Source organism: Neovison vison, chromosome 1 (genome assembly GCF_020171115.1).
Source record: "Neovison vison isolate M4711 chromosome 1, ASM_NN_V1, whole genome shotgun sequence".
Taxonomy (NCBI): domain Eukaryota; kingdom Metazoa; phylum Chordata; class Mammalia; order Carnivora; family Mustelidae; genus Neogale; species Neogale vison.
Genome location: NC_058091.1, coordinates 71030439 through 71056336, shown reverse-complemented (window position 1 = coordinate 71056336; position 25898 = coordinate 71030439). Strand labels below are relative to the sequence as shown.

At 37.9% G+C, this 25898-nt stretch overlaps 1 protein-coding gene across 1 annotated transcript in view; it reads right to left on the bottom strand.

Annotated features, from left to right (window-relative positions):
• The window catches only part of TMEM244 (transmembrane protein 244), a 45755-nt gene extending 28499 nt beyond the window's left edge, over positions 1-17256 (bottom strand). Inside the window, 1 exon segment of the mRNA XM_044237734.1 lies at positions 17187-17256. Within this exon segment, the coding sequence (XP_044093669.1) occupies positions 17187-17256 (70 nt within the window).
• Positions 17257-25898: the final 8642 nt, after the last annotated feature.

Below are 25898 nucleotides of genomic sequence, written 5' to 3'. Positions count from 1 at the left end.
TGTGATATTCCATTGTTCCAAAAGAGTTCAGACGTGCATCAGCTTGCACTGTTTGCAAAATGGCAGATTGTGATCCACAAGTGCAATTTTTTTTTTTTAAATGGTGACTCAGCTGAGGGAAGTTCGCCTGAGACCTAAGAGCTCTGAGGGCGATTAAGGGGCGCCCTTGGCTTTGTTCAGCAAATTCAGGCTGACTCAGCCTCAGTCCTGGCAAGGCGGCAGCTGCTGGCAGAAGTGTGCAGGCATTTTACATGTTGTCTTCTGACTGGAACTTACCTCTTACAGGAATAATTTGAAGTTAAAATGGGGGTGGGAGGAAGTTCAAATTCAATGCTTAGTCCTTGAAAATGCACAGCTTCCATCCTCCAACTGGGAAAAAATTGGACTGAAGACAGATTATACTAAAAAAAAAAAAAAATGCCCCTAGGGTTTCTTGGATATAAAATTGTTTTTTGAAAACAACAATATGATGAGTAAGAGTGAATGAATCAGAAACATACGGATTAAATTTTCCCAGAATTTGCATGGATTTGAAGTCATGAAGAAAAGGGCACTTGGCAAGATGCGTTTGAGATTTTACCCAACCAAAAACATTTGGGAAATAATGCGAGGTGCTTTGGTGGATGCAAAGTTGTGCCAAATTCTTTCATTTTTATAAACTGCACTACCATAAAAAAAAAAAAAAAGGAAGAAAAATGACCTAATTGTAATTTAATGAAGACATGGAAGACTGTCTGTAGAGCAGCGAGCAAGTTCTACAGATAATCACCCGCTTTCCAAGGGATTAGGCTCAGGGAGTTCAAGAGCAAATCTCAGTCAAACGGGGACAAGTAATTGTGTGAAATACATATGTTCTCTGCCCACGGATACCCAGGAAATACACCTGATGCTGCTGAAACGGTTTTATTGGCGGGCCATTTTTCTCCCTCACCTGTGTGAAATTAAAATCAATGATGAGGACAGTAATTGAAGCATGATTTGAAGAAAAACACATGGTAGTGTTTATCTGTATGTATTATTAGCATTTTTTTTTTTTTTTAAGTACACAGCATGTCATTCGCTGACAGTCTTGGGCTGAGAGTGCTGTAAAGGCCTTCTGGTACATCTAATATCAGGTAAGACAGCCAGATTTATACAAGCTTTGGCACTTCAGCAGTCCAAATAAGCTTCAAGTTGCTTTATAAGCATTTACAAATTCATTTACAAATGATTTATGGGAAAAGTATGGTTTTAAAAAAACTCAGTTCTATTGTCTTCATTGTGCTAAATATTTTTGGGTCTTAGAAGAGTTCTCAGGGTAAGGTTTTTATTTTCCCCCCGTGTCTTTTCTGGTGGATCAGATAAAAACATAACAGTCATGTACGATCTTATTCATTAACTACTTTCATGTAATAGCTTAGAGAGTGGCCATGTAGATAAAGACATTTTCCAAATATTCACTGTTTAACTGAAAAAAAAAAAAAAAAAAAGAGGTAAAGAAGAGGAACACAAGGCACAGTGAGTGCTTCTGTAGAGCTAGAGACCAGAAAGTATGAGCATCTTGGTAGTATTTAATCCACAGACTTAACATTTAAGCTTATACCACAGATACATGCAAAGATATTTGAGACATAGACCTACTCCCGATTTGCTCTTAACTCAGGGTAAGGGGGTTCCTGATTTCCTTACTTTGCAGATGGGCTCTTGCTTCCTGGAAGGAAGGTTTCTACAGTCCTAACAGCTATCATAAGCACTTCATTTCCCGACGAACAAGCTAATAGAAAGGGCAACTTTGAAGTGAAATGCAAGATGAGCTGGAGACTCAATCATAGAGCAGGTCTTGCTGGGGTGTCCATTATTACTTGAGTAAAGTACACTGCTTGTGGAAATAATATTTGAAATAGACAACAGTCCCTCCGTCTGGCTTCTTAACTTGGGCAATATCATATGCATGGAAGGGGAGTTTGAAAGGGCCAACAGCAAAGCAAAAATGGGGGCATCTACTCAGGAGATGTTAAGAGAGACCCAAGACGCAAATGTTGGGTTTGTTTAAGTCTTTCTATACAGAAAATATCTATCCATTCAAAGGGGATTGAGACCTTTATGATTCCAGAGAGGAGGTCCTGAACGCTTCATGAATGTCCAAATTCGTAAATTCCACCAAAATATACTATTTTCCTGCAAACAAAATAAAACCACAAGTGAACATGTATGTACCTCTTCAGACACATGATTTATTTTTCTCATTAAATGAGCACATTTTTACTATTTCTGGGACTTTCTGAATCAGTTTTACAATTTGCTTTTACTTGTTTCCACATAGAACCCACAGGGAAACTCAGTTGCCTCACAGAGCTAAGCTATTGTGAACCCTAATACACCACTTTTCAATATATCAGAGATTTCTATTTTTTTGGCTCAAAGTCATTAATTTATCCTATCAGCTTACTTCATTTTCACTTTCATCATTGGCCTTCACAATTGACTTTTTCTCCCTCCGGGCCCTTTTAAGAAACAGACACAGTTTTTCTCTTTCTATCAGACTTCCTACATGTGCCATGTTAGAGAAATAAAAGATGCTGTGTTCAGGTGTGGCTGCTGCATGAATGGCTGGTTGCCCCCTTAGCAAAGTGGCCAATGCATACAGATGAATTCCAGAGCATCTGCAACTTAAGTTGGGCACCTCAGCCTGGAGGTCACCTCCTCCAGGGAGGCTTCCAAGGCCTACCCCAAGTTATGCAACTTCTTAGATATTATTTCTACATGTGTGTTTCTCTGGTACCCTGAACATTGCCCGTGATCTTGTCACTGTCCATTGTGATTACCTGGTTGCTTATTTTTATACCCATTAGATTGTAAGCCCTAGGAAGGCAAGTACTGTGTCTGACCTAGTTTGTTTATTTCTATCTCCAAGGCACATGGAAAGGTTCCCAGAACATAGCAGGAACTCAATATGTCCACATTACATACTGAATTCCATTCAGATTTGTACAGTCCTTCAATAAAATGTGGTATTTGCTAAAGGACTATGTACATTTGAAAGCATAAATAAGATCAAGAATGTGCAAAAGTTGGCCAATAGACTTAAACATGATACAAAGATTTCCAGACTAAAGATATTCTAAAAACTACTTTAAAGTGTACCTTTTCTTTTGGAAAGAATTTTCAGCAATGCAATGATGTATCTTACACAAGCTTTCATTTTCTTCTGTTCTCGAACATCGAATACTCTGTTGGCCGCTTTAGATGTCATTGAGAAACCAATGGACACTGAAACTTGTTGCTTTCCAAATGCCTAATGATATCCATCTTTGTCTTAAGGTACTCCATTCAAGAGACCCGTCCTTTTTGTCACAGATACCAACATTTTCACTTTTTCCATTTGCATCGTTTTATGAAATAATAAGGGGTAGGCCAGTGATGATTAAAATGACTATTTCAACAGTGGTGGACAGGCCAGAAAATCTCCAGGGCCAGAAGAGCTGAGGTCTGGAAGGCCAGACCTCTGAGAGGCCCCCACCTGCGGTCAGTCCATCAGCAAGAATGTGCTTGCATATATCAACTTCCCTCCCTCCCTGGGACCACTCCGCAGCCGACAGCCAGCGCCCCTCCCTCTCCTACTGTACCAATTTCCTAATAACTCCCTGCTCTGACTTTGGCCCCAGACAGTACCCCAGTTTTCACAGAGCAGCAGGAAGGATCCTTTAGAAATAGAACTCAAATCACTGGTTTAAAATCCTCCTTTGGCTTCTCGTCGCTTTTAGCACAAGGTTCTGATTTCTTATTCTAGTGCACAAAGGCCTCCTGGACTGGGCTGGTCTATCTCTCTGACCCCATCTTGTACCACCCGGTGGACTCTTACCTGCCCACTGGCCTTCATTTCATCTTCAATACACCAAGCTCTCCCCCACCTCATGGCCTTTAAAGTCTGTTCCTTCCACCTGTGTTTCCTTTCATTTGTGATTTTTCTTTTTTTCCTCCAGATCTCAGGCTATGTGTCCTTTAAAGCAGCTGTCTGACGACCTATTTTGCATCTTTGTGTAGAAGTCACTGCTCTGTGGCAATTTTCTCTCTCTCTCTCTCTTTTTTTTTTTTTTTTTTTTGGTGATTATCAGTTTCCTCTCAAGAATGAAGCTCTTTTGAGAGCAGGAACTTATGTCTCCTGGGGAAGCTGAAGCTATTGGTTAATGGGTAGTTCTCAGATTTTCTTTCCCCACACCAAAAGCTGATTACATCTTAAAAAGAAAATCATGTCAGGAAGATTCTAAATGCTAACAAACTCCCTTTGTCCCTGAGATGACCTTCTTCCCGAGTGCAGTGGGTTCTTGGGAAGATCAGATGCATAGGAAGTACTAACAAACGTGCTGCACGCCCTCAAGGGGGGAGGTGGTGGGAGTGGAGGCACGGAACACAAGCCGAAAACATTCGACATGGTACCTGATACATGGTAGGCAGCAAATGTTCATGGGCTCATGTATTTTTCACCTATTATTCCCTAATCCCTTTATTCATTTCATCGCTAGACGCGTTTCACCACACCCCGGGGGGCACCAGCAGCGACTGATTGTAAAAGGGACCTGTCTTCAGACAGGGATAAGAATTAAATCCACTAAAGCAGTTAAAAGGTAGAGAAGTTGGGCCTGGAACTGGCTGCTTTGCAGCTTTCAGTATTAGGCAATATCAAAGGCGGCAAGGAACTTAACGGCCCAGAACTGAACATGCTCAACAGAGAAACTTTCCTAAGAAGATGAATTTGATAAAACACTGTTGGAGGATCTCAGTTTGTACTTGATCTTAGAATCACTATAGACTTTTCTGTCCTTACAGGTAAGAGTTAAATCTACAAATTTGCCAAATACATTGACCGTTAGATATCACTTTACTTACTGTGATTGTGTATGAAGAACTCTAAAAATTCATGCTATAAAATAATAAATTACTATGCTTACAAATTCTAGGTCAGCAATTCAAGAAGGGCACCTTTGGTTAGTGGTTCTCACTTAGTACTCTCTTGTAGTTACAGTCAAATTTTGGTTGAGGTGATGGTCCACGGTCTTCACTGGGGCTTGAGAATGTACTTCCAAGAGGGCTTCCATCCTCCAGAGTGAGTAATCCAAGAGATCGGGATGGAAGGAACAACATCTTTCACGACTTCGACTGTCACCACTGTCACTTCTGTACTCTATTGGTCACACCCAGTCAGCTTGGATTCAGTAGGGGAGTAGAAGCTACTGGGGTGTGAATACCAAGGGTGAGAATCATATAGGGTCATTTTGGAAGCTGGCTAATGGACATATCATGGAATACTAACATTTGGGGTAAATAATATGACTACAGAATGCCCAAGGACCAAAAAAAATATTTTTTCCATGACTAAAGTTAAGAAAAAATAATCAATTGTAGCAATTAGTAATATAATTTGTAACTATTGTGTATACTTTTAAGTTTTAAAATAAAAAAAATTAAGGTAGGATTTTATTTTTAAAATGAAAACATATGATTGTATATGAGAATACAAAATTGTATTAATCATAGAAAATTCCAAATATCTTTGTAGACAAAATTATTATTAATCCATTCATTCATCCAAATTTATTGAATAACTGCTATATATACAGTCTTATAAAAGCAGCAATGAAAGAAGGATTTCTTTTAAAGCAACTTAGGCCAATAAAGATATTGGTGCTTTGACCAAGAAATTTCAGAAAGGAATAATTCTCTGCATAGATCGCTGCCTTAAAAAAAAACTTTTTTTTCAAAAAAAAAAAAGATTTGGAACATTTGGATCCATTTCCTGATAATTTTCCACTATTCCTTCCAATGCAAACCCACAGTCAGTGTGGGGTGGGAGCCTGAAAACTAGGTTTCAATAATCACTAGGCTTGACATATAGTTTGTTTTTTGTTTAGAGACATATATTTTTATGTACACACATACCAGCATGCACACACACGCACACACACACGCGCACATGCACATTCCCACAAAGTGCTGGGCTGACGTGAAGTCGTGCAGCTGAATTTTGAACTTCAGGTTCTTCCTTCTGAAAATCAAGTCCAGATGACTCTAAAAAAAAGCTAGCCGTAAGAATGAGAGAACAGGTTTTACCAAATTTAGAACCACTCAAAGCCTCATGGAATCCACGTTTAAATAAACCAAGTTTCCAAATTTCTCTGGGTTTTGCTTTGCTGAGCACTAGTGGGCCCTTCCAGTAACTTAAAAGAAGAAGGAAAGGAGGAGAAACAGCAGCAGTGGTTCCTGAAATAAGTTCTGCATCTTCTTAGAAACTGAACGGGGACGATAAAACACCACGCTGAGAATTTGACTGTTGACTTCACTCCCAGATACCGAAGGATTCGGTTACCCTTTAATGTCTCAATAGCTCCAAACAGGTGGAGGAAGGAGGATGTTTCTTTTGAGTTTTACCAAACCCAAAGCATTTGAAAGGTACCTGGAAATAAATGAGACCAAACTACCCCTAGATTTATAACAGATATTCTGTTACAGAGTTGGGCATATTCAAAATTCATGAAAAGAACCATTCAACCACACCCTTTGAGACTGCCGTGTTGCAGACAGGTGTTCCATAAACAAGTCCGTAAGCTCTGTATTTACATTTCTAGCCTGGTGTTCTTGTGAAATTCAACCATAATGGCTCTTGAATCCAACAACTCAGCAGAGCATAGTTGAACAGATACAAATTTACATAGAAAGTTTTGTGCCAACACAGGATATTTATGTTTGAAGATAGCAATGACATTCCTGGAAAATATGGAGTTTTGCATAAAAACCTCAGGTGAGATAACACTTGATATACTAATGAAATTGAGCCAGCTTGAACTAATTGCTATGGTATAAATTCACATAGTTTCTTCATCATGGGGTAAAAAAATAATGATCTATTACAGGAAGTGAAACCTGATTGCATGAAACTGAACCCACGCAAAACTGAAGCTATTCAGATAAACAAAATTTCCTCCAAGAAGCACGACAGTGCCCTTCTCTAAGACATTAAATGTTTAATACTACATTTGAGATTTAAACTTACCCATCAGAAAATTTAAAAATAGGTACTTGGTTTACAAGAAGATTTTGTCCCTTCTTTCAATTGCAAGATCACTTTGATCTTCATGCCTACTCATTTGGGGCAGCACATTTATTATGTAAGAAAGAGATTTTGGAGAAAGTTTTATTATTATATTCACCAGTCTCTTAGTCAATGTTAATGTAAATGGTCATTCACGGACCTGGTCAGCCCCATGACTTACTGTACCTGACATATATAGTGCTAGTAAAAATGATTTGAGGAAGATTTTTCTTATTTTTCAGTTGCTCCAAAGTTTTGCTTTGAATAAATTATTAATCACTTAACTCACAGCGATGAGTAAGACGCTCAGAGACTACTGAAAAGAAAAAAAGACTTCTTTCAGGATTTCCCCTTGGCCTTACCAACAGAAGAATGATGAAACAACAGAAACCAAAACCAAATCCAAACCAAACAGGTCACACTGAGAGCAGGCAAGAGAGGGATGGGTCCTCATTGCCTAGGACAGGTGCAAGGGCAACAGTGCCTGGCCGGGGTGGGAATCCAGAGGACGTAGAAGCCAAATTTAATGGTAACTTAGAGTCAGGACTTAGAAAGAAATAAGACCAGGAAATGTGTCAAATTCATTTAGGAAGTTAGGGGAACTTGGAATTTCACAAAGAAGAATGTAAAAATCTATGCAAAATTTCACCCCTCAGATATAATCTTGGTTAAATTTCAGAGTATTAATGTAATGGTTTTGGTTGTTGTTTTGTAACAATAGAGATTATATTTTATAACTTTTACTAAGGTATAATTGATGTACTACATTAGTTTCAGGTGTACAACATAAGGAGTTGATATTTGTACATATTGTGAAATGATCACTACAATAAGTCTAACATCCATCACACACACAACTACAAAAAAATTTTTTTCTTGTGATGAGGACTCTTAAGATCTACCATCTTAGCAGCTTTCCAAATTGCAATACATGACTATTAACATTTAGTCATCAGAAATGTACATAACATCCCCACGAGTTATTTATTTTATAACTGGTTTGTACCTGAACCCAAATTCTGTAAACTTCTTCTTAACATTTCCATGTCCCAATAGCTAATCTGTGTTTCCATACCATACATGGTATGGAAGTCTCATTCGCCTTAACAAATCCTTAATTGCTGGATTGACCACATAAGACTGTGGCTGGAATGGTTGCTCTTGTACTATTTTAAATGATGCTATGATATGGATTCTTTTGTGTTTATGAATAAATCTTTGCATATGGTAGATCACTAAAAATGGAATTTCTGGGCCCATGGGCTTGCACATTTTCCAGACATCCATGAGGTACTGAGTGTTCCTCTAGAAAGACTGTAAAACTGATAACCAGCAGTATAGGCAAGGTGAGGCTGTTTTCAAACCTTTAGATCCAGTTCTTGCCTCAGTGGGTCTTACAGGGACAATACCTGGGGCCTAGAATTTGGGAGAAAGAAGGAAAAGCCCAGCTAAAATTGGCAATGTGTGCAGCCATGTTTTGTCCATTTTCTCTGCTTATTTCATACCATCTTTTTCTCCTTTTTTAAAAATTTAAATTCAGTTAATTAGACTGTATTATTGGTTTCAGAGGTAGAGTTAGTGATTCATCAGTTGTATATAACACCAGTGCTCATTACATCACGTGTCCCCCTTAATGTCCATCACTCAGTTACCCCATACCCCCACTCCCCTCCCCTCCGGCAACCTTCAGTTTGTTTCCTATGATTAAGAGTCTCTTACGGTTTGCCTCCTTCTCTGATTTCATCTTGTTTTAGTTTTCCCTTGCTTCCCCTATGATCCTTGCTTTTGTTTCTTAAATTCTGCATATGAATGAGATCATATGATAATTATCTTTCCCTGATTGAGACTTATTTCGCTTAGCATAATATCCTCTAGTTCTATCCACTCATAGCAAATGGCAAAATTTCACTTTTTTGATGGCTGAGTAGTATTCCAGTGTGTGTGTGTGTGTGTGTACCACATCTGCTTCATCCATTCATCTTTTGATGGGTTGATGGACACCTAGGCTCTTTCCATAGTTTGGCTATTGTGGACATTGCTGCTATAAACATTCGGGTGCAGATGCCCCAGGTAAGTAACCTAGTGGTGCAATTGCTGGGTCACAGGGTAGCTCTATTTTCAACTTTTTGAGGAACCTCCATACTGTTTTCCAGAGTGGCTACACCAGTTTGCATTCTCACCAACAGTACAAAAGAGTTCCCCTTTCACTGCATCCTTACCGACATGTCCTTTCCTAAGTTGTTAATTTTAGCCATTCTGACTGGTGTGAGGTGGTATCTCATTGTAGTTTTGATTTGTATTTCCCTGATGCTGAGTGATGTTAAACATTTTTTCATGAGTCTGTTGGTCATTTGGATGTCTTCTTTGGAGAAATGTCTGTTCATGTCTTCTGCCCATTTACTGATTGAATTATTTGTTTTGTGGGTGTTGAGTTCGATAAGTTTTTTATAGGTTTTTTGGATTCTGGCCCTTTATCTGATAAGACATTTGCAGATATCTTCTCCCATTCTCTCAGTTTTCTTTTGCTTTTCCCGACTGTTTCCTTTGCTGTGCAAAAGCTTTTTATCTTAGGAGAACACATTACACATAAGAGCACCATTGGGCAGTGCTAAGTAGCAGAAAGCAGGATAAAATTAAGCTTCATAATTTTTATCTTAAGACTGGGAGAGATTTATGGAATTTTTGAAGGTTATACAAGCAACTCAAGACATGACCTAAGAATAAAACACAGACTAGTGACTATTCAGATAATTATCAAACCAATTTTTTTCTAATAAAAGTAACTCAGTTTAATTTCTAGGTTAATTTAAAATTAATAAAAGATGTCAGATGAATAGCTCAGAAGATTCCTACCTTCTTAATCTATGATCCAAACAATAGCATGCTTCTAATAACATCATTCACAAGTGAGCTAAAATTGTGTCCTCTCCGTGGCCATAACTCAGAACTATGGCAGAATTATATGTGTCTAAGAAACTTAAGTCAGTATCTTGAGACTTTTTTAAATGCCCTGATGAATAGAAAACTGGGGGTGGAGGGGTGGCACCATGGCAGGGCAGAAGCCCTCACACAGGAAATGTAAATTGAAATGATTAAATCACTTCGGTCATGTTTAATTATTCTGTGGTCATTTTGCCACAGATTATCTTTCTAAATTAACTTTCTGGCTTTCTTCATATATCACATAACTGGGAGGCAGCACAGTTTGAGGAGCACAGTGGACGGGGAAACCAGGGTTCTTGGCTTGACTACTAACTAACTCAAAGACTTGGGATAATTCCCTTACCCTTTCTGGTCCGCAGTTCCTTCACTGTCATGTAGCAACTTATATTTATGATAAGCAAAGACCACTAATGAATGTAGATATGAGCCAGCTGAGCCTATATGGTGATTAAGGTATTTGACTATGAAGCCTGATTGCAGGTTCAAATCCCATCTGCCTACCGCTTAATAACCACGTAACTTCGGGAAATTTGCCTAACCTCTCTGTGCATCAGTGTTCTCATCTATAAAACATGAATAGTAACAGCTCCTACCTCTGACAGTTCGCATGAGAATTCAGTTATAGAGTTCTTGCCTGTCCTATGGTAAACACCCACTACCTGTCGGCTGTCAATAATCCATACTCATCATAACATGGCAGAAATTTATTACATAAGACCCTTCCATTCACGTGGTTTAGGAATCCTTTGGAGATTAATCTTTTTATTGCTTCTCTTTGCGCACTAGTGTAACTCCCTGTCTTTCTAGCAGTAATGATTTTTTTCATTCTCATGGCTTGGTCTTCATTTTCTGAATAACTTTTTTCTACTTACGGAGGCCTTCATTTCCTCTTTATCTTCTCATTTGGGATCTGCTTTCAGAAAAACATGAAAAGAGCTGTTTTTATTGATGATTTAATTATATTCAGTTAGTTCTTAAAATACGCTGCAAATGTCACGAGAGCCTCAAATTTGTTATCTTGGTTTTTCAAAGTTATTTTGAGTCACATCAGTCATTCTGTTGAATGAAAATTCAGATGAGGCGATCGACTACAGTGTTGAAATTTATCATTATGTGTCTCCATTTGGGTCCTCCTCTAAGGGAGCTTAGTTATTAGAGAGGCAGAAAAACCTCATGACAATGTGATTTAGCCTGGAGAGCTCCTTCAGTTGCACCCAGTGGTGAACTGGACTAACAAGCAAGACTTTTGTGTAAAAAGAATTTTTATTAGTATCCTAAGTTTATTACCAAATATGCAACTACTTTAGTTCTCATGTGATAAAAGCAAAATTAAATAAACATAAATTCAGATATGGCCTTGCACAGGCTATGGTATTTTCATGGTGGAAGAGTCTTCCATGTCAAGGAAAAATACGTAAAACATACAAGATGTTAAAACGCTCCATTATTTCAGTTCATGAAAGGGTGACAAGCAATAAAATATATGCAAAAGAGCTCTATCTATGTTCTCTATCTATGTATCCATCTATCATCCACCATACCAAAGATGCAAAGATTGATCAATCGCTATCTCAAATTTGTGATAGTTTAGGGAGTTGCAGTTTTTCTTAGATTTATATTAATAAGATAAAGAAACAAAACCATTCTTGGAAAAAATCAATCCTCCTTGCCCCCACTTTTTAGAGAAGAGATTTTTCTCCAAAATATTGTGATGCTCATTTTTAAGATGAGTTATTGAAGTGGTTGCAATTTATGATTATTTGTTTCAATGCAAATGTTAAAAGGGGTCGCTTTTTAACATACCTAAGTAAACTTGGGGATTATTTTAAATTTCAGATGTAAAAACACACAATGTAGGGAAATCAGAGCAACAACTAAATTTTAACATCAAACAGTCTGATGAGGATAGCACCTCATCAATTTGAAGTGTTTTCTAAATATGCAAAGTGATTGGGAGCCATAAATTACCTTTCAATCCCAGTTTTTGATGGCGAAGCGTTTCTGAACTTCCCGCAACAAAGGGGTTCATTTCAAGAATGAGCAATGTCTCCATTTCACTATATATTCTAATTCCAATCATGTCTGACTGTCCTAAAGTCAGGGGCTAGGGCCATGTTATTTTACTGACCCATGTTATTACCTTGCTTTTCACTAAGAGCCATTTCAAGAAATACTACTATGAGGCACCATTTCGGAGAGTACTGCCGGTCTTCTTTCCAACTGGCTCTTCATGTGAGGAAAGCTCTTCTCCCTCAGACATCTTTTTTTTCCCCCTTCTAAAGAAAACAAGATTTTTATTTCTTTTTTTGCTTTGTCTTCCTGGAAGCTCAGAGGCAAAATAAAATATGACAGCTCTGTTGGATTTTAGGATATGCTTACATGTGTTTCCACGTCATGTTCTTTTCTTTATGTCCTGGATCCGTTTTTACTTCAGTATTTATAATTCCTAATTTCCTCTAAATATTTGCTGTATGCTACTTTAAATTCTTTGAGGAAAAAGGTCATGGCTGGATAGCTAGCTAGCTAGATATGATTGATAGATCTGAGGAACATGAGAGGAATCTTAGTTGGCTGAGGTTTATAAACAAGGAGGGAAAAGATTACTTAAAAGTAATCTTTTATGCAGATGGCAAAAGTATACATTTGTTAATGAAAATGCAGACGAGTTAAAAACGAAAATAAAATTCCCACTATGTCACCTGCGAGAGACATCTGCTGCTAATGCTTTGGTGTAGTTCTCCTCAGTATGTGGTCTCCACACAGGATATGCCACGGATGAGCACTCACTCTGGGCAAGCTCTCCATGTAGGCAGTTCACACACAGCATCACATCATCCTCACATCTCGGGGGCAGGTGCTACCCTCCTCCCACCAACCACGAATGAAGAAACTGAGACACGCAGAGACTATATAATTGGCTCAGAGTTAATTATATTAACATCCCAGTTTGGTTCCAGGCCAACTAACCCGGAAGTGTGTGCCTCACCACTGTTCTGGGCTGTCACTGAGAATAAGTGTCATTTTTATTAAAAATCCTTCCAAGTTGAGGGGCACTTGCGTGGCTCCGTCAGTTAAGCAGTGAACTCTTGATTTCAGCTCAGGTCTGGATCTCAGAATTGTAGGTTCATGCCCTGCCTTGGGCTCCATGGTGGGTGTGGAGCCTACTTAAAAAGTAAAAATTACTTCAAAGTTGAGTGTACTGAGCTTCCTACAAGACACTTGATTGGTTGGAAGCTCAATTTTTCCTGAGATGAACCTCATGACATGGTCCCTCTAGGAAGATTCACCAAGATGCATTATTGCACATACACCGAGTTCCCGCCATGAACTGTGTTCTATACTCTAACGTTACCATGACTAATTCCCTTGTTATGTCTTACTGCTCATATGGATGCCTCGTTGCCAAAAGTTTCCAGACCACTGATTCCATAATGCTCACTTAGCTGACACTGACTTCTTCCAATCTAGGGAAATATATATTCACTACATATGACAGACAAGGGCTAATAACCTTAAAAAACAAAAAGCACATGGTAATCAATAAGAAAAAAACAAACTCACTAGAAAAATTGGTAAGGGATAAAAAGCATAAAATAAAATAGAAAATACTACTGTTCCATAAATAAAAAAAAACACCCAGTCTCACTTTTGGTTTTTAAAATAGTGAGAATCTGAGCTCAGCTTCCTCCCTTCCCTATTGATAAATTGGCAAGTAAAAGGGTGTAAGGGAAATAAGCATTCTCAGAAACCCTTAACAAGAGAAACTTTGGTGCAAACTTTTGTGAAATAATTTGGCATTATTTATTAAATATTCAAAGGATTTGCCTTTTGATCTTGCAACATCACTGTTAAGCACTTACACTGAGGCTATATTGCACATTTGCACAGAGATAGAGGATAAATTATTTTTGTAACAATTTGTATAATAAAAATCTGTAAACAACCTAGCTACTTATATGTAGGAGATTAGATTTACAGATTGTGGTCATTCATACAATGAAATATTGTTCAGTGGTTAAGAAGGATGATATATCATCCTTCTTAGCCATATATATATATGGTTAAGAAGGATTATATATATATATGTCATATATATATATGACAAGATATAGATACACTATGCATGCCAAGCAGCAGCTTAGCTTAGTGATTATGAGTAGTTCCCAGAGGCTTAGTGCCTTAGTGCAGACTCTGGAACCATACCTGAATTTGAATTCTGGCCCCACCACTTAGAGGTGGGATTTTCTATAGCAAGTATCATAATCTCTGTATGACTCACTTTGCTTATCTGCAAAGTAGACACAAGAACCATCCCCATCCCTTATGCTGTGATGAGGATTAAACAAGTGCTTATAGGAGGGCTTGGCCCTTACAGAGTAGAGAGCATTATACCATTTTTAAAAAATAAAATAAATACTGATATGGAAGGTTGTTTAAAGTATATGAAGTAGAAAATGAAATGAGACAGAACAGAATAATTCCATATATTTTTTTAAAATATTTTATTTATTTATTTGACAGAGAGAGAGATCACAAGTAGCAGAGAGGCAGGCAGGAGGCGGCGGGGAGCAGGCTCCCTGCTGAGGAGAGAGCAGGGCTCAATCCCAGGGCCCTGGGATCATGACCTGAGTGGAAGGCAGAGGTTTAACCCTCTGAGCCACCCAGGTGCCCCATAATTCAAGATATCTTTTAAAAAAAAATGATGGAGGTGGGTTACATGTTCACACAAGAACGCAATATTTCAGGAAACCACAGCCAGAAATGTTAAGTTTACTCCTGTGATATAGACAGGAAGTAGATGATCTCAGAGCCCTTTTATTTTCAACCTCTGTACACTTTGAAGTGCTTCTATTTCTATTTTGTCAGGAAATAAAAGAAACAGCAGCAACAGCTCCTGGAAGATTCTGAGAGACAGAAGCTTGTTTGCCCCAAGCTCACAAAGGACCTCTGCAGGGGGTAGGTTGAATGCCACCAGCCAGGCTCACATCTCACCTCTGACTCAGCCAAAATACCGGCTCAGTCTTCCTATCTCTCTATCTCTGTCTTTCTCTCTCACACACATGGGCACACACACGCACACACATACACACAGACACATAGACAAACTTGGCCAAAGTACTATCTTTTCTCTCTCTCTCTCTCTCTCTCTCACACACACACACATTTACACACACGAACGCATGCAAACTCATGCAAAAGCGCGCACGTGCACATGTTACAAAATTAGAAATAAGCACTATTTTTGTTCCTATTTTAAATTAACGATATTAAATTTTCTTCAAAAATGGGATTTTAGCAACTGCACCATCTTCTACCACATATGTGTACCACATCCTTTCCTGAATGGCTTTAAGGAACTAAATCAGCCTCGTTAAGCAGAGAATCAAGTCAGGGTGTCCTGTGACCTGCACGAAGCATCTATGCAGCCTCTCTTTTCTTTTTTTTTTTTACTGTCCTTGACATTTTCTTCCTCATCATTATAAAAATGCAGCAAGGATCTGGCAAGCTCATTCACTGTAAGGCACAAATTACTAGAATGGTGGAAAAAAAACTGATACCGGTAGGAGAAAAAAAAAAAAAAAAACCCACAACTCTGCATTTTAACAAGGAACAAACCATTAATCCAAAGATTTAATTTTAGTGGTAGATTTTCAGTAATCAGCAAGAAGAGTAAGGGAAAGATTGAGTGGAATGGAAACATTTAGAGCTGCCATTAGCAGTTTGGACTCAGTAAATGTTGGTTGAATTGGAATATTCGGAGCCTGGCTCAAACAGGCCTTCACTCTGTCTTCCCTTCTTCCCTTTATTGTTGCAAATCACTACAGCATATGAACCGTAGGAAGTCAAACAAGTCACAACAATAATAGGAAACAACAGAGACTTCTGGAATATAAAATACTAGCTTTCCAATTTTGTCCACTCATGATTTTTAGCTTTGTTATAACCTTGAGCAAGTTCACTCAGCATCTCTGTGCCTCACTGTTCACTACACAAAATGGTCTACCCTGTAAAGATGTCATGAGAAGCCATTTCCCACGATACTCAGTTCTGTGCTTCTTGCTCTCATCCTTTCCTGATCCCGGCTCACAGGGAAGGATGGATGTCAGAAGAGACAGCATTTCAAACCCTTGGCACTGAACATGAATGCAAATCTTGCCTTTAACCCATACCACCTAGATGGGCAACTTAACTTTGCTTTGCTAATCAATATGCATAGGCTAAGATATATAAATTTATCTTTAACTTAATTGAATATTAAGGGGCACCTGGGTGGCTCAGTGGGTTAAGCCTCTGCCTTTGGCTCAGGTCCTGATTCCAGGGTGCTGGGATGGAGCCCCACATCCGGCTCTCTGCTCCGCAGGGAGCCTGCTCCCCCTGCTGTCCCCCTGCCTGCCTCTCTGCCTACTTGGGATCTCTCTCTCTTTCTCTCTGTCAAATAAATAAATAAAATCTCTTTAAAGAAAAAAAATAAATAATTGAATGTTGAGACCTATTGTGCCTACTGCCTAACACTTTCAAAATCATTGGGAAGAGAGTCAAAAAGATAAAAATACATTTCACATTTTTGAGAACATAGTTTGAGTTAGGTTCTTTGGTGGATTACTCCCTTTCATCCTCAAAATAGCTGTTTAAGTTAGGTACTTTACACATAGTAAGATAAAAGTTTAGAGCTTGCTCAAGTGCACACACCTCAGGAGGAGCATAGCTGGCATTACGATTCTAAAGCTTCTATTTGCTCCGCGCTGCCTATGTGATCTTCAGACGTCTGTAGAGGCACATACAAATTAAGCATTACTATTATCATATTACTAAAAAGGTTATAAAACCAAAGGAGTGTGAGTCACCCAAATGGGGTGACTCACCAACATCTCTATTGTGAGAACTTCTTGTTCTGAAAATCTTCCCTCGATATGGAAAGGACTAATTTATGATGAAGTGTTTCATAAAATAAAACCATGATATGTCAATGACTATAACTGCGTATGCCAGCAATAGCTGGATTTTTCGACACAAAAAAGTAATTTTCTGAGAGGTGTATAAAGTATATTTTAGATAGATATTTATATATGGATATTACATATGTAGGATAATATGTACATGTATTCTATATTAGACATATATACACATATATTTACATATATCTATATACTTATATATATGGTTGGACTCTTCATACCTGACCTACTAAGAGCTAAGACTTTTGTCAAGTGAGCTGTACATCTTCCAGCTACTTTCCTGGAGATCATTTTCGCATTATATCCATTCTTTACTTTGCCTTCCCAGTCGTGTTATTGCTGTGGAAACCAAGGAAGCACATCTCGCACACCTGCCTCCTCTTCCCCCTTGAAGGCGGTAAAATGCCTCAGCGTCCGTTCTGCAAACATTTCTGAGCTCTATCCTCACGCCAAGAGCTGGCCGGTTAGCTCAGTTGGTTAGAGCGTGGTGCTAATATCCTCACGCCAGTCGCCGGGCCAGGCCGGGCAAGGGGAACACCACCCAGGCAGACGTGAAGTCACTTCCGATCCAGGCACTCACCAGTGGAATGAGATGAGACACGTTGGGATTCGGTGTCAGTGACCCAAGAGAACTGCAATGGTGAGGAACTGAAGAATAGAAAGTCCTTTCCGAAGACGGTGTCCACGGGGAAGGTCAGTGATTACTTTTTGAGAAAGGATGAGAAGACTGCTCAGGAAGTGGAGAGAAGGTACCAGAAGAATGTAAGCTTTCAAAGGGTTAAGCCACATGGTTTTGTGGCTTTCTTTGATGGGCTTTAGCAGGACAGAGATTGGAAAACAAGCCTCACCTTCAGGTAGAAATGCCAGGGCATGAAGGCATCCTCCCCATCTTGATATTGAGGTCCCCTGTCGCCATGCTACTGAAAATATCCCAGAAGAGCTTGTCCCAAGCCATGCCGCCTGGTCCCCCAGGTAAGATTCATTGTGTCGCCTTGCTTTGCCTCGTGTGTCCACTGAGCCTTGAGCTATGTGGTGATCAGCGGGGGCCTGTCGTTCCAGTCCGATGGAGGGGGCAATCAACTCTGCCTGCCATTTGCTGGACTTGTGGCCTCTGCCTATTTGTTTGAATTGTCTAATCTTTGCCTTTTGCATCACTGTAATGGAGATATTAATACCCATCGCACAATATTTGTGTGTAGGGGCAGTTAGAATTAAAGAAAAAATATATGTAAAATATTTAGCCTAGTTCCTGGCATATAGCACATGGTCAAACATTGTATTTAATGTTGTTTTACTTCTACACCCACTCGTCATCTTCCTGCCTGATCTTTTCCTTATAGTCATGGCTTCTCATTTTCTTTCCTTTTCTACAGCCTGACCCTCACCCTACTTGTATTTGAAACTGCCTCTTGACTCCCTCTCACTAGCCAGATCCACATGTCCCTTAGCCTAGAGCAGCTTTGGTCCCTCGCCTAATAGGCTAGCTGCGTGGGCTGGGTTTGCCCTGCTCCCCCATCCTAGTACGAAAACCTGCTCTCAGGACTCATGTATATCCCCACTCGGGTATACTCCGTGGCTTTTTAAAAAAACACAAGATACCTAATATGAGTGTACTGACAAGGGGGAGCAGTCTAAGATCTCTAACTGAATGGAAAAAGTGAGGTACAGTTCAGGCTGCATGGTAGGATCTCAGTTTTGAAATAAAATCTAATTTATTGTTCAAAAATTTTTCATAAGCATGTACTACTTTTACCATGGTGTATGGGTATTTTTAAAGAAATTGATATTAGTTACAGGCATTACAAAGACTCAGATGAGATAGAAAATACAAATTAAAATGGAGTAATGTTGGTAAGGAGTTGCCTGATCTCATGTTTTCCCAAGTGCTTGTGGATGGCAAACTTGACAGATGTTGATGGCTTTTTTTTTTTTTTTTTTGATAGATGCAAAGATGAGCCTAGTCAAGTAAGTCAGAGAAGCACTAAGTTAGGTGAAGTCAACAGGTTCTTTGGTTACTCGGGGAAATCTTTAAGGCTCTCATGTGCTCATGTTCCCTGTGTCTGCATTGTGAAAGATGGGTACTCACAGCACCATCTTTTTCTATGGAATGAGCCCAGCATATGGTGTTCCTTGGGAGAGGAAACTCCCCAAATTTGAGAAATGCTGACCTAAACTATTTCTCTCTTTAAATGTCTCTATTTTTATCTTTGTTCGCTTTTACTCTCTTTCCACTTACTCCCCACCAAGTATTTGTATCAGACTATTACACTTAAGCTCAAAACTTTGTCCACTTAATAACTATATTCAAAATCTCAGTGCCCAGTGAACCCAAAATATAAATAACTTCAGGGTGTTTACAACAAGCTCCAAACAAAAATCATCTAGCTAAAGTAAGTCCTCTCCTCTTGCTGGGAGAAATATCTCCTTTACTTAGGAGAGAAATTTTTATTTTTTTTAAAAAATCACTTTTACATTCGATTCTTAAATTTGGCACATTCAACATTATTATTTGGGTCTTTGGTTCAGAGACTAAGCTGACCTTCAACAGCACTGAGTCCTCAGTTTAAAGGACATCATCATCAAGGGTCTTCACAAGGCCCTTTCTGGTGTTGTTGGTTATTAAATTGTTCCTCCACTTATTCCTTTTTGTATCCATCCCCCAATTCCTTTTCCTTAATCCAGTCATTCTGATGCATATAAATACACTGGATACAAATTTGGGGGATTTTACATTTGTGTACATTGTAGATTGTTATATATTATAGTATTTTAATTTACAAAATGATAGATGTTGCATAATTTCTTTCTGTCTTAACTTTTACACTCTGCACTATGGTTTTTTTTTTTTTTTGAGTTTCACTATGTTGCTAAATATATGCAGCTGTTACTTTTAACTATTGCATCATAGTTCATCATGAAAACTCATTCATTTTTGTCTATTCACTTGCCCAGTGATAGACATCTAGAAATCTTCCAGCTTCGTACCTCGACAAACAGCACTGTGATGATCATTGTGTATATCCCCTTGAACCCATGGGAGATTTTGGAGTGCATACCAAGGAGGAGGTATATACTGGGTCATAGGATAAGATATTCTGAAGTGTTGTCATATTGCTGGTGTGAATGACTGCACTTATCTACATTCCTACTGGTAATGAGTGAGGCTTTATATGATACCACATTCTCTTTTATTTAAGTTTTTATTTATTTATTTTTTTAGTCATCTCTCCTCCCAACATGGGGTTCGAACTCACTGCCCAGAGACCAAGAGTCACATGCTCTTCTGACTCAGCCAGCCAGGCGCCCCTGATACCATGTTCTTGCCAAAATTTTTCATTGGCCAGATTCTAATTTTTGCAAGTCTAATTGACATAAATTAATACCTCACTTTTATTTGCAATTTTGTAAGAATTATTCCAACCCTGCTGCCCAGGATTTTATAAGATTTTGACTGTATTAAATAGTCAAATAGGAACAACCATGAAATTCTTCAAGTCACACAGGCCAAAATGTGCATATGATAAATCTATGAGTGTTGCAACTATGTGTGTATATTTTGCTAAGCAATATTGAATGAAAAACAGAAAGCCACCACATTCAAAGAACATCCTAGTATTATTTGCTAAAAATTGAAATGTTCGTTTTATCATTCTCTACATTCTTCTTGTAACAGGAAATGACTTCTGAATACACTGCCTCATCTGTCATTGTCAAGGATTAAATATGAACCAAATTTGCAAGGTATTTTTTTTTAGTTTGCTAGAGCAGAATAATGTGATTGTCAACACTTTTAAACATTTTATGACTTTGGAATCTTTCCTTAAAAAAAAAAAAACCACACACACACATTGTCAAACTAATTAAAATTGGTCATGAATATTAATGTTTGAGTTGAAAACAACTGCCACTAGGTGGCAAACAATCTACACATAGAATTATACAAAAGAGAAAATTATAAATACACTATCATATATGCATATTATTCTAGGCAGTGAAAAAATATATAGTTAATACAGTATCTTCTAGGTATTGTTAATAATATCACCACTGGAAACAAAGCATGATGGTACAAATAGTAACAAATATTCTTGGTGAAAAATTAAGTGAAAAAAATTTTTTTAAGAGAATGAGACTAGCAGACAGTTAGCTTTACATCTAACATTTGTCCTTAATGTAGAACTGGCACGTGAACATTTATTATTTATCTTGTCTGTGCTTTCCAAGTAACGCATCTCCCTATGGTTGAAGATACATTGATGATGAAACACTACAGCCCTGAATGACCTTGAACTTGTCCCAAGGCCTCTTGTTTGGTTTCAGGGTTTCTATATAGTTACCAGATTTTATACCATGTTGCTTGTAGGAGAGGAGTACTATGAGGATTTTCCTTTCACCATTTGATTCAACCATCTTGGAAATGGGGTAGACAGGCAGTGTTGGTAAAGAAGGTAGACTCTTGCTAGACTGCCATGTTTGAATAGTAGCACAACTCACAAGTTGCATAACTGTGGTAGATTGCATTATTCTTCCCAAATAATAATTTTCTCTTCTGATGAGAGGATGATGTTCTGTTTCTCATCCTATTGCTCTTGGGCTTGACCAAGTGTGTGTTCTGGCCAGTGGAATGTGAAGAAACACAATGTATACCATACCTAGCAAGCAGCTGTATGAGTTGTTACAGGTTTCCATCACCTCTCTTACTTGTTCCCTCTACTAAGAAAATGGTATGTACTTACTAAGGGTTGCCTACTTCTTTAGCCTAGCGTCTGCATTGAGAAGAGTCATAAAGAAAAACTAAAGAAAATGACATGCAAGTACCAAAATATAATGTGAGTGAAAAATAAGTATGCATTGATATAACCTATTGGAATTTTGAAGTTAGTTTTTTTTTAATCACAGCATTACCTACTGAAAACTGACTATTCCAATCACTTTGGGCCTCAGTTTCTTCACCTATAAAATGGAGCTGATAATATTTTTCATCTCATATGTCTTGTGGGGAGATTGAATGAGCTAATACATATAAAGAATATAAAATAGTACATTGCATCATAGTGGATTGATATCTTTATTAAAATAGTCTAAATGTATATGTAATAAGAGCTCTCATTTATTGAATGACTTACAGTCTAGGAATGTCTTGCTTATGATTTCATTTAATCATACAACATCTTTCTAAAATTTTGACATTCTTGGTGGGGGCGGGAGGTTGCGTGAGCTTGGGGGTGGGTATTATGGAGGACAGGTATTGCATGGAGCACTGGGTGTGCTGCATAAACAAAGAATGCTGGAACACTGAAAAGAAATAAAATAACAAAATAAAAATGAACTAAATAAATAAATATTCACTCTAAAAAATATTTACTATAAAAAATATTTATTTTAGAGAGAGAGAGAGCGCACATGTGGGTTGGAGGGGTAGGGGTAGCAGTGAGGGGGTGGGGCAAAGGGAGAGAGACAAGCAGACTCTGTGCTGAGCATAGAGCCTAATGTGGCATTCCATCCCATGGCCCTGAGATCATGACCTGAGGAGAAACCAACAGTCAGCTGCTTAACCACCTGAGCCACCCAGGCGCCCCTAATGTATTGACCTTCTTACTTTATAGAAGAGGACACTGGCAATCAGAAAGACCTCTTAATTCAGTGATTATCCACTCATTTGTGGCTAAGGACTAATTTTTGGGTGTGCTTTTCCCCAGTCACAGACTTATGTTTTTGGAAAACACAATAAAAATGAGTTATTAAAAAATATAATGAAATTAACAAATTTAAAAAGACATACAAACTAGAATTCCAATTTTTATTATTAGATTCAATAAATATGAAATTGCATTTTAATTAATATCATTAAAACAGAATTTTAAAAAAATTATTAAAATTAGCCACATTATTCAGTGAAAATCAATGACTAACATGGAAAATCACTATTTGACTCCTAATTTTGTTATCATTTCATAGTTGTAACTAAACAAAACTTGTGAATGAAAAGGAATTTCCCAAATTATATATACATACTTTAAACTACACGCAGTTTCTAATATGACGAATAAGCTTGCTCCTTATTTGGTAGCTCATCTAATCTACTTTCATTTTAATAACACTCAGAGTAGAGTCACAAGTCTCACAGACCTGTGTTGATGGCAATGGAAGAAGAAATTTTGAGGCAATTTCAGGCTATTTATTTTTGACTTTAATCAAATTGAAGCAAATGATGCAGCATATTTAGAACCTACATTTTGTCAGGAGGCAAATCCAACAATGTATCTTGAAGAGTTATGGTAGTTCCTTCGCCCCTTATCTGCAGTTTTGCTTCCAGTGGTTTCAGCCACCCCGTCAACCGCTGTCCAGGCACAGAGGATCTCCCTTCTGACGAATTGTCAGAAGGTCAGGAGAAGCCTAATGCTGCGTCACAATGCCTACATCATTCAGATGAACTTACCGGAAGGTCAACAGACGACCAACACTACCTCATTATATCTATGTCATTTGCCTCACTTTATGTCCTCACGTAGGCATTTTATCATCTCGCATCATCACAAGAAGGGTGAGGACAGTCCAGGATGCTACTTCAAGAGAGAAAGTGAGAGAGACCACATTCGCATAACATATTACAGCATATTGTTGTGATTGTTCTCTTTTATTATTAGTTATTATTGTTAATCTCTTACTGTGTCAACTTTACAAATTAGTTTTATCATAGATGGGTATGTATAAGAAAAAAACATAGTGTCTATAGGGTTTGGTATTATCTGTGGTTTCAGGCATCTGCTGGGGGTCTTGAAACCTCTCTCCTGCAGATAAGGGTGGGACTATGATGTAATTGAATTTAAATTATTTTTTTAATGAAACAAAAAAAATTCTACGTTTAACACTTCTGGATTGCGGTTGACAAACTAACCCAAAAATACCATGTAATAACCAGGTCCTCCTGGGGACAATGAGTAGGCATCTTTGAGTTGATGTAGGGTGAATACATGTAAGATTCAGCATGTGACTTCAAGAACTAAACTGTTCAGGACTTTCTTCACTGAGATTTAGCAATACTCTCAAGAGACTGAGCATATTATGTAAACCATACTGCACTTAAAATAAAAGCTAAAAAGAAAAGAAAAGAAAAGCAACAGGGGCACCTGGGTGACTCAGTAGGTTAAAGCCTCTGCCTTCAGCTCGGGTCATGGTCCCAGGGTCCTGGGATCAAGCCCCGAGTTGGGCTTTCCGCTCAGCAAGGAGCCTACTTCCTCCTCTCTCTCTGCCTGCCTCTCTGCCTACTTGTGATCTCTGTCTGTCAAATAAATAAATAAATCTTAAAAAAAAAAAAAAGGGCAACAAATAAAAAAGAGACTGAAACTATTGATCACCCTCAAATGTTTTCTCCTATCGTTTTAAAAATTGTCATTCTATTTGTGTTTTTATTTCAGTTTTTAAAATTGATATGTGATAGATATACAGCATTTTATTAGTTTCATGTGTATGGCATAGTGATTTGGTATTTGTATATATGATGAATGAAATGATCACCACAATTAATTCTAGGTAACATCCATGACCATACATGGTTATGATTTTTTTCTTTGTGATGAGAACTTCTAAGATCTACTCTCCTAGTACCTTTAATATGTACCATACAGCATTATTAACTGTAATCACCATAATGTACATTATCCTTTTAAATATTTTAAAATCATTTTATTATATTGGATATTATGAGTCTTTTTAAATGCAAAGAATATCCATAGATTGAGAACATTAGCATTTTAAAATAAAACGGTTACTTTGCTCTTTTAATTGTATTCAATACAAGTTTTTATCAAAGAAATTTCATCTACCCATATAAATGTAAAAAAATATAAACAAGCTCTTTCTTAAAATGTAAGACATTTTATTTTATTTTTCTTAAATTACTTTATTTCTTTTCTTTTTTAAAAAAGATTTTATTTATTTATTTGACAGAGATCACAAGTAGGCAGAGAGGCAGGCAGAGAGAAGGGGGGGGGAGAAGACTCCCTACTGAGCAGAGGGCCTGATGCGGGGCTTGATCCCAGGATGCTGGGATCATGACTGGAGCTGAAGGCAGAGGCTTTAACCCACTGAGCCACCCAGGCGCCCCTTCATTTTTTTTTTTAAAGTAGACTACACACCCAACATGGAGCTCCAATTCACATCACCATGATCAAGAATCACATGCTCTCCACTCTGGAAAACAGTATGGACATTCCTCAAAAACTTAAAAATAGGACTACCTTGCAGTTCAACAATTTCACTACCAGTTATTTACACAAAGGGTATAAGAACACGGACTTGAAGGGACACATGCATCCCCATGTTTGTAGCAGCATTATCAGCAATAGACAAATTATGGGAAAAGCTCAAATGCCCATCGACTGATGAATGGGTAAGGAAGATGTGGGGTGTGTGTGTGTGTCTGTGTGTATGTCTCTACACAAAATGTGTATATATATATAATATATATATTTATATATATAAAAAGTGGAATTATATATACATATACATAGATGTATATATATAACAGAATAAACAAAATATTTTTTACATTATTATAGAATATACATATATATATAAAACATATAACAGAATATTACTCAGCCATAAAAAGGAATGAAATCTTACTATTTTTACAACAACAGGGTTAGAGCTAGAGTGTATTATGTTAAACAAATTAAGTCGGGCAGAGAAGGACAAATACCATACGATATTTAACTTATAAGTGGAATTTAAGAAATGAAACAGAGGAACGTAAGGGTGAAAAAAAGAGAGAGCAGGAAACCCTAAAACACATTCTTAACTATAGGGAACAAACTGAGGGTTGCTGGAAAGGAGGCAGGTACGGAGGTGGGCTAAATGGGTGATGGGTATTAAGGAGGGCACTTGTGATGAACACTGAATGTTATATGTAAGTGAAGAGTCACTAAATT